A 9,756-nucleotide genomic window follows, 5' to 3' on the forward strand; every position below is an offset into this window, starting at 1 on the left:
CTACCAAAGTCACATAATATATATAATAATAACAATAATACAAATCAGTATACTACAAAATAATCCATTTTAATATTCTGATTTTGTTTTTTTTTTGCCATTTTTTCCCCTTCAAAAGTAATGTGTAATAAAATCAATATTTGGGAAAAGGCGTATTCAAATACGTCTATAAAGTATGCAAACGACGTGCAACCTTTTTTTTGACCCACTAGAAAAAAGTTACATGACTATACAAATATGTTGAATTTAACTATCCTCTAATGATATTCCCCTCAACAATATGCTTTTGTCAATGCACTTTTTGATGGGGGTTTGTTTCAAATGGTCCCTTGGTCCATTGAAGAACCAATTTTTAAATCCATCTCTCCCATCATCTCAACTTTTATTTTCTGCTCTACTCGTATCAATTCAATATTTCAATTTCCATAGATGCAATTAATTTGTAGCTTTTACAAACAATACCAAAGGCGGATAGGGAGAACATGCTTCACAATTCCGTTGCCGAAGCATGAGAGAGACACCGGTTTACAAATTTGGTTAAGTATTGGTATGGACGGTTTATCACAAAGAAGGCAATTGAGAACATTGACCAAAAAATATAGAACAATGTCACCAACAGAAGCACATTAACACATACAAAACAAATCATACAACATTTGATTTTGAAGAACAGCTCACAGTCTCCTCAAGGGATTCTCTCTGCTCGTTTTACTTCACCGCCAAGCTTCAGTACGTTCTACCCTCGAACCTACACGGCTCAAGTTGGTTAATACCTTTGTTCTACTCACAGGCCACTGAGCTGGAGGAGCCAGAGTCAGCACCTGTATATCCGAGTCGCTCAATCTCCTGGTCCTGTATTTTCCACACTCTGATTCTCTCTGTTCAGATGCATTGCTCTCTGAGATTAACTCGTCTGATATCTCGCTGCTTGAGCTCTGATTTTCTGTGTTTTCGATGTAGTCTGATTGCGTCTCGTCACTCTGCTCAACGGTGTTAAAAGCCAAAGACTGTGAAGGGCTCTGGTTACCGCTCTCATCAGAAGGTTCTAAAGGGAATACATGAGCTTGCTCGACAACTGAGTCTTGTCTTTCCCTTAGAACTTTTTCGATTAGTGTCTTGAGGAAGTTCATCACTTGAACCGCATACATCAGTGCTGTCAATGGATCATCCATCTACAATAAGAGTATTTCTCAATCTTTTTGTTTAAATCTGAGCCACACTGACAAAACTTGATAATTAAACCTTGTTGCAGACATACCTGTGTCATATTAGGTGCAAAAACCATGGCGATGTTGCGTGAATTCATCTTGTTAAGATGTTCATATTGAACAACATCAGCCATTAGATTGATGGCCCAGTCAAGTAGAGCAGCTTCTGTAGGTGGAAGAAGCCTAACAAGCTCGACATGTTCCTCTTCTGTTTGGCACTGCATCACTTGTTCAGGCGACAACGAATCAAGAACGCTTGTAGGGAGTTCTCTAAACCACGCCTGATGCAGAAAAATTCAAAGGGAAAAAAAAAATCAAAATTAATATTACAAGTTTTGTGAATGAAATATGTGCTTCTGCATAACTTGCATACCTTGATAAGTCCTGCCAAACAGTGAACATCAATTCGTTCAGGTATAAATCCTCGGTTTAGTTGCTCCCTAACCGCCTCTTCCTCACTATTCTCAGCAGTGAGTCTAAAAATGCCCTCTGCCTGAGAAAACAGAAATGGCGAAGCGATTACAGGGAAAGATTATAATATATTCAGGAAACTCGATGAAGCAACATACCTGCAAGCCTCCTTGACCATATAAACAGTTTTGCATCAACAAAAGAATGGTTGGTACACAATTGCCTCTTGAATCATATGACAATTGCATTGATTCGGTTGACACCCCAAAGACTGTTGCACTAAAATGATGAGATAGCAAAAGAGGTAAGAGATGAGATAGCAAAGCAAAAGCCAATCATACTATAACAAGTTCCCCAGAAGAGCAAGGTTACAATTGTCTAGGCACAGTTTTCCCCGTTTCTAACATTGACCTTATAAATCAAGCATGTAAAATAGTTGGAAGAACAATGCAATCCTTCTCATAATCTAACTTCAGCTAAGAGATAGTATCCAAGATGCATTCAAATGGGTCAATATTCCAATCTTGGAACGATTTACAAAAGGAATGAGCCAATATAAGTTGTAGCGGAAGCATAAAGCTCTAAGCTTCTGATGACACTAAAAACTAAGCTTCATGTACAGACTAATGAAGGGATCATCAATACGTTTTGGTTTCACTGATTCCACAGATACCAAGACTCAGAGGTTCCACAACTAGAGGTTAAACAGACAAGGAAGCCTAGTCAGAACTCAGAAGCATTCTGTATCCAATCTACATCAAGTTCTTGAAATGTAGCCTAACCATCAAGTTCAAATTACGAGCCTAACCATCAAGTTCTTGAAATGTAGTATCCATCTACCACAATACATAATAAACCTATGAATCTCTTACAAGAGAGCTAAGAAACCCTCAAATTCTTCTTGAAAAACCCCTAATTGCAGGGAAACTCATTTGGACAATGTACCTGGCGCTTGGAGCCCTTCTGGGAACTTCAGGCTCAAACTCAACAGGCAAACCCAAGAAGCCGTTGAAACGATCGAAGGTGACGTGAGCCACGTGGCGGACATTGGTGGGCCATCCAATCTCCATACTACAGAGCTCCCTCCGACTACTCTTGCAAGAAATCAAAGATCTCCTGAAAATGGCGACAAGAAGAGCCAACAACGAAATCTGATCTTCCCCACCACCATCGTCATCTTCTTCGCTGCTCCGTCTTGTCAAATCTTGGTCTTCGATTGAAAAGTCAACATCTTGAACGAATCCAGGAACTGGGTTATTGTTGTTCCTGTTCCTGCTCCGGAGAGAACGAGACGCGTAGGATAAGGAAGGAGAAGGTGAAGAAGAAGAAGAAGAAGGAGAAGCGGTTGGAGATGAAGGAAAGTGAAGGACTTCAGTCATGGCGCTCCACACAAACACACAAAAAAGGAAACAACTTTGATGTTTGATTGAAGACAAGAGAAGCTACAGAGCTCCAAGATTGAGGATGATTGATTTGATTAGTTGTTTTTTTTTTTGATTTGGGTGGGTATTAACTGGAATTTAACTGGAAACTGTTTGATTCAAACCCTAATTTTTATTTGATTAACGAATCACAAATCGTTAACACAAGTAAATAAATTTTAACGAACGATATATGGGTAAACATCAAAATAAGTAAATAAAATGAGATAAATAGTTATATAGTAATAGTATTAAAATATACTATGAACATATTAATTTCCTTTTAAAAGAATGTAAATATTTGATGTCAAAAAAAAATGTAAATATTTTACTGAAAATGAAAATAGTTTACAAAAACAATTAAGATTTGATCAAACATAATTAGGAAACACATACATTCACTATTTATAATTGAAAAAAATACATTTACTACTGTTCAATTATTTCTATTGTCTTTTTTGCCATTCATGACTCTAATTAATTATATCTCATGCCATTGTTTCCATTTTCTTCTATTTTTTTTTTCCAAATAATTGTTAATATTTTCAAATAATTGTTAATATATTTTTTTTTAGAAAACTTTTTAGATACAAAAAGTATATTTTTTTCTTTACAATTTGATATGAATTTTGTTAAATAATTTTTTAATATATTATATAAATCTTTTGTATCCGTACACATTTTTGAGTGTACAAATGTCTATACACCTTATTAAGTGTAGAGATGTCTGTACCCATTATTAAATGTACAGATGTGATTTTTACAAAACCATTGTGGTACAGACATCTAAAACTCTAAGAATTAAACAAATTACATCTGTATATTTAATAATGTGTATAGATATCTGTACACTTAATAATGTGTACAAACATGTAAACACATCCATACACTTAATATGGTGTACGGATACACAATTTGTAAAAAATATTTAACATTATCAAATAAAATCATCAAACAAAATTCATATCAAATTATAGAAAAAAAATCTAGATTTTTATCTATCTGAAATAATTTTAAAAACAAAGTTTTATTGACTAGTATTTTAGTTTTTAGATTAAAGGGACATATAATAAAGAAGAAACAAATCTTAAAACAAAATAAGAAAAAATAAAAAAGATTTTTTGCTGATTGAGAGATATTTCCTAGAGAGAGTGAAAACAAGAAATTGGAGAAAGAGAGGAGAGTTGAGCAATATATGTGATTATTAGAGACAAAGACATAATGGTAACTACATTAATTCTCCTTTTTTCTATTAGACAGAGATTCTATTATACGCACAGTGATGAATGTCTATTTTTCTAATTTTGAATAATAATGTGACTAATTTTCCAATTATGTTTTGTAAACATACTAAAATTCAAAGAAACCCTTTTAATAATTCGACGTAAGCAAAATGAGGGTCAAATAAAATGATTTAAAGATATAAATTTTGTATGATTGATAAACTCAAACGAGTTACTTATGTTATGTATATAAAAATAAGAAATCTTTATGATACGAAAGAAACTAAATTAATTTACATTAAGTATTCATACATCTTTAACACAACAAATCTTGATATAGTATAAAACGTTTAAAAGTCCTCGTCACTGGATTTCGTTTGGGGCAAAATCTGTATTCTTTAAATGAATTTTTTTTGCACGTCTTTATAAAGTACGAAACCATGTTATATGCGTAGATTAGTAGTATCCACGTATCCATAAATGTATACCATTCAAAAGTTTCATCCAGAGTCGCTATCCATGATTAAAGAACCATTTCTTTCTTTTTTTTTATTGAGAAATTTTAAAGAAAACAGTTTCTGAATTTGGTTAAACAAATAACATGAGGGATTTGATTGTCTGTTTAAGAGATAAAAGCCGACTTTAGAAAATCATAATGTGGTCCATATGATATGAGTTAACTAGAATCAAATATTATACCCATGAACGCACGTTGGAGTATCGTGCTTGCCACACATGTTATGTACTTATGTAAATATTAAACTTACAACACTATAAAAGTTGTAACATTATTCCAGGAGTTCCTTCGTATACATATTGGGGAATTCATATTAAAAGTTTCAACCAAGAATGGCCGTAAACATCTCGACCACTTCAGTATTGATCCTCTCTCTTGCTCTGCTTAGCTTCGGCCATTGTTGTTATGGCCAGCTTCGAGTCGGATTCTATAATAAAGACTGCCGAAACGTAGAAAACATCGTATCTAGAGTTGTTGGAGAGGCATTCTTCAAGGATCCATCTCTTGCACCCGCAATGATCCGCCTTTATTTTCACGATTGTTTTAGCAACGTAAGTTTTGGCTAATACTACCTACACTCAAAACATTTTCTAGAATGTTCTAATGAGTCTTAAAAGAAAAAAAAGTATTAATCTTTGATATGTATTGGAATAATTGTATTTAGGGATGTGATGCATCACTTCTTCTAGATGGTACCAGCAGTGAGAAAAAGGCATCGCCGAATCTAAGCGTACGAGGATACGAATTGATTGATGACATTAAAACTGCGGTCGAACTAGAATGCAATGGGATCGTTTCTTGTGCTGACATCATCGCTCTCGCGACTAGAGATCTTGTTACTCTTGTAAACACATAAATCTCAGTTTTTATTACTACATCTTGTAGTTTATATGTTATGTTTTCTTTATCGACTGCAAAAAAATTTGATTTAATCAGGCAAGCGGAGGAAAAACATGGTATGCGATACCAACAGGACGATTTGACGGTACGGTGTCTTTGGCTTCGTCTGTGGATTTGCCATCTCCTCGGTTGACAGTCTCGCAAACAGCTGATAATTTTTTTGACAGGAAGCTAAGCCTTACCGATATGGTTCTACTTCTTGGTATGGAAAGTGAACATATTACAAATTCATTTCATATTTTTGTTGTCATTTACAAGTCAAACATGCATTCTACCATACTAGGCTATGTGTTCTAGTCTTAAATAATACTATCAAATTTATAATGACATTTTATGGGTTATATTTGGTATATTTATAGGTGGGCATACGATTGGAGTGACACATTGTTCGTTCATCATGGATCGATTATATAACTTTCAGAATACGAAACAGTCTGATCCATCCATGGATTCTAAATTGGTCCAAGAACTAAAACTCAAATAACCTCAGGGTTCGTCAAGTGATGGCATCATTAATCTGGATCAAAATTTTACGAGTTCGAACACTATGGATGTATATTTCTACACACAGATAAATTCTCGCCGAGGAATCCTCCATATCGATCAACAACTTGCCATCGATGGAATTGGAATGACAAGTAAGAGAGTGACGGATATAGCCAACGGTAACGATTTCTTGTTTAGGTTTGGTCAGGCAATGGTGAATTTGGGATGGGTGGGAGTTAAAACTAAGGCCAATATTGGGAGATGGTGAACCGGAGATCTGCCGAGATGATAAACCCGAAAATGGAAGTCACGAAGATATTATTCTAGAAGATATTAGATAAATGTTAATATTGATTTAAGAAGTTTAGCATTATCGTATAAATAATATTTAGTTTATATTTATCCTAATCTTAATTTAGGAAACTCATCTCTATATAAGAGAATGTATTTTGTACAATTACAATTATGAGAGTCTAATATAATTCTTCTTTTAACACATTATGTCTCTTTACTCTCATCAAATCCTTCATGGTATCAGAGCGGTCAATCATGTGGATCTCTATTCCTATGGGTTATGGTTTTGGTTTTGTTTGCTTCCGCTTCTATGATGTTCTATCTCTAAAAAAAAAAATCTCTAATTTTTTTGACCTTTCGTGGCTTGCTTCTTATGCAAGTTTCTGATTTTTATTTAAAAGAAAAAAAGAAGAAGAAAAAAAAAATCTGGAATTTGTATGTTTCTTTTCTTTTTTTCTTTTTTTATGCTTGGCCATGATTTGGGTTGTGGTGACAATGAATCCAAGATGTACGATGGTGTTGGTCTCTTGATCAAAAAAAAAAAAAAAAAAAAAAAGAAAGAAAGAGGAGGAAGATGAGAAGAAGGACGTGACTCATGTTGTATTGGTTAGTGATTTGGTCACGTTTGATTCTTATTGACTAGCAAGTTTGCTAGGGCGGTGATGAAACTTAGATGTGCGGTGTGTTGAAAGATCGATCATAAACCAAATGTGATCTTTGGTATCTAAAGACAAAGAAGAAGCCAGTTGGCTTGTTTTATAGATTCGGCCAGAGATTATGTTTTTGGCTAGCATAAGTGTTCCGTGATGATGATGTTTAAGCCGATAACGGCCATCACGTATCCATGGTGTTGAAGATTGATGGTGATGATGTTTCACCATGTTTATCCTAATTATGGTTTATTGCTTAATCGAGCATAACCTTAGGAATTGACTCTATGGCTGAGTATAAATACCACGAAGATGACTCTACGGCCGAGTATAAACGCTGTTGATGACTCTACGACCGGGTATAAACGTCGATGACCTAACGGCTGGGTATTGTAGCCGCATTGAACCCTACGATCGGGTATAAACGTCGATGATAACCCGACGGCCGGGTATAAAGCCGTTATTTTGAAGACTTGTCCAATCTCACCCGTGTTACCACGTATGAGCTTGCAGGGAGGTATTGGGAGATGGTGAACCGGAGATCTACCGAGATTGACGGTCGAGATGATAAACCCGAAAATGGAAGTCATGAAGATATTATTCTAGAAGATATTAGATAAATGTTAATATTGATTTAAGAAGTTTAGCATTATCGTATAAATAATATTTAGTTTACATTTATCCTAATCTTAATTTAGGAAACTCATCTCTATATAAGAGAATGTATTTTGTACAATTACAATTATGAGAGTCTAATATAATTCTTCTTTTAATACATTATGTGTCTTTACTCTCATCAAATCCTTCAGCCAACAGTGGGAAGATAAGAAAATCGTGTCGGTCTTGCAAGGATCCATTTTTTTGCTCAACTAGTTGAATAAAAACTAGGCGCCAATATTGTGTTTTAACATTTTTGTTGTTGTATTCATCTGTCCATGTTATTTTTCATTTGGTTAACCCAAACTCCCACATGATTATTAATTAATTACTTGTGAGACATACTATCATGATTTGGTGCATTCCAAATCCAACTCATTTTATGGAAAGTTTTTATTTTGTTGATTAATGTGAAAAAAACTAGTGCTGCGTGTAGAGATGTAGATATGTTTTCAGACTAGCTCTTGACAGCCCATTACTACTAGCACTAGAGAAGTGGAGACAGTAAATTTAAGAAGGTACATAAGGGTGAGTTGCCCAATTAATTTTTGGATTGGGTTTTTTTTGGTTATCTAAGGTAAAATATATTTTGGGAAATGATTGAAAAACACCCCTTGAACAAGACTTTTGAAAATTGTTCATATAATTTTATTCCTCAACAAATCTAAACTGTTCAATTTGCTTTTTCGAGTTTTCTCCTGGTAAGTTCCCAAAGAGTCAAAACGATGCAACTAATAATAATTGTGTACGTGCACTACAAGAAAACAATATGTTTTCCTACCGAAGAAATCGAAGGATCCTCGTAGGAAACAGTTGTTTCTCACTGTTTTCCTACGAAAAAAGAAGGAGTTAATAGCCCGAAGGAAACCAAAATTAGTAATAATTTGGAAGGGAATGTCTTTCGAAACCCCTACCAAACATCTTCCGAAGGAAAATTCGTAGGAAAGGTGAAAGAAAGGGGAAGGGCAGTAGCATCCATTTTCCTTCGATATATTGGAAGGAATAAGTGTCCTTCGTTTTTTCCTACGAAGTTTTCTCACATTTTTCCTGCCAAACATTTCATTCTATTTTCCTTCGAAATTTTCTGTCCAGACACCTTCGAAAATGTAATTCTATTTTCCTTTAAAACTTTATTCTTTTTCTACCAAAACTTGTTCCTGTATCAAACCCCCAACTAATTCTACCTTTTTCTTGTTTCCAATTTGTTTTCCATTTTTATAAATTTAAATTTAGAAAGAAAATGTTACCAAAAGATACTTCATGCCTCCAAAAAACAGTATTACAATACATACAATCCATACAATTTACAACTTTTCACTAGATAAATAAAGAGACGATCAAGGTTGGGTCTCGTCATCATCATCTTCGACGGTTAGTCGCACCGTGTAGGCAGGTGGTCGCATATCAGGAAACCGGTCTAGGATCCGTTTGTTGCATTCCATGAGATACTTGATCTGAGCGTCTTTCTCCTCATTGCAAGCCTTCAAAGTTTGAATCTCCTCTTGTAATTTAGGAATCTGTAGTGGAGCTGAAGACGAAGAAGGGCATTCATCTGAGACCAGGTTACCAAAGCCATAACGTTTTCCTCTAACCTTCGGTACAACCTATAAATAAAAGCCAAGACATGTAAGTTAATCTCAATGGATAGAGATTGTAGAAGCCGAGCATAATCTGAAAATGAAAGAGTTAATAAGTAGTTGTGTAAGAGTAACTTACACCACGCATAATAGAGTTAATCTCCTCTCGTGTAAGAGGCTCTGGCTGAACCGAAGCATCACCATCAGGTTGGCGCTGAGATTGGATGAGCTTCATCTGAGTCGAAGCCAAATCAAGATAATGTTTTGTCTTCATATCGCTTATGGTTCTGGTCTTCTTGTCTAAGTGTGTTTGTTCCATGAAATGAATCATATTAGGCTCTGTTCCTAGTTCAATTGTCTTACAAAAAAGAAACATTAGTTAGTAATAGAAGCAGAAGCAATAGGAGATGAT

The 9,756-nt window shown here is 34.8% G+C and overlaps 3 protein-coding genes across 4 annotated transcripts; 1 reads left to right on the top strand and 2 right to left on the bottom strand.

Annotated features, from left to right (window-relative positions):
• Positions 1 to 524: 524 nt before the first annotated feature.
• LOC104736247 (rho GTPase-activating protein 1) lies at positions 525 to 3,206 on the bottom strand. Its single transcript, XM_010456200.3, has 5 exons — positions 2,565 to 3,206; positions 1,778 to 1,898; positions 1,582 to 1,701; positions 1,259 to 1,489; positions 525 to 1,172 (listed from the first exon to the last, which is right to left on the bottom strand). Exons 1-5 carry the CDS (start codon positions 2,996 to 2,998, stop codon positions 714 to 716), a joined length of 1,365 nt encoding a protein of 454 aa, XP_010454502.1. The 5' UTR covers positions 2,999 to 3,206; the 3' UTR covers positions 525 to 713.
• A 1,846-nt stretch (positions 3,207 to 5,052) lies between these two features.
• LOC104736248 (peroxidase 60-like) lies at positions 5,053 to 7,885 on the top strand. Of its 2 annotated transcripts, XM_087482675.1 has the most exons (5): positions 5,069 to 5,331; positions 5,445 to 5,624; positions 5,717 to 5,765; positions 5,848 to 5,882; positions 6,040 to 6,145. In XM_087482675.1, exons 1-4 carry the CDS (start codon positions 5,113 to 5,115, stop codon positions 5,853 to 5,855), a joined length of 456 nt encoding a protein of 151 aa, XP_087338801.1. In that variant the 5' UTR covers positions 5,069 to 5,112; the 3' UTR covers positions 5,856 to 5,882; positions 6,040 to 6,145. The 2 variants fall into 2 exon arrangements, with proteins under 2 accessions (XP_019090333.1, XP_087338801.1); XM_019234788.2 differs by having other exon boundaries at positions 5,053 to 5,331; positions 5,717 to 5,882; positions 6,040 to 7,885.
• Positions 7,886 to 9,010: 1,125 nt separating this feature from the next.
• On the bottom strand, positions 9,011 to 9,756 carry LOC147929338 (uncharacterized). The gene is made up of 2 exons (XM_087482676.1): positions 9,484 to 9,756; positions 9,011 to 9,371 (listed from the first exon to the last, which is right to left on the bottom strand). Exons 1-2 carry the CDS (start codon positions 9,718 to 9,720, stop codon positions 9,105 to 9,107), a joined length of 504 nt encoding a protein of 167 aa, XP_087338802.1. The 5' UTR covers positions 9,721 to 9,756; the 3' UTR covers positions 9,011 to 9,104.

The sequence above is a fragment of the Camelina sativa genome, chromosome 13 (genome assembly GCF_030686135.1).
Source record: "Camelina sativa cultivar CO46 ecotype springtype chromosome 13, ASM3068613v1".
In the NCBI taxonomy this organism is placed as follows: Eukaryota; Viridiplantae; Streptophyta; class Magnoliopsida; order Brassicales; family Brassicaceae; genus Camelina; species Camelina sativa.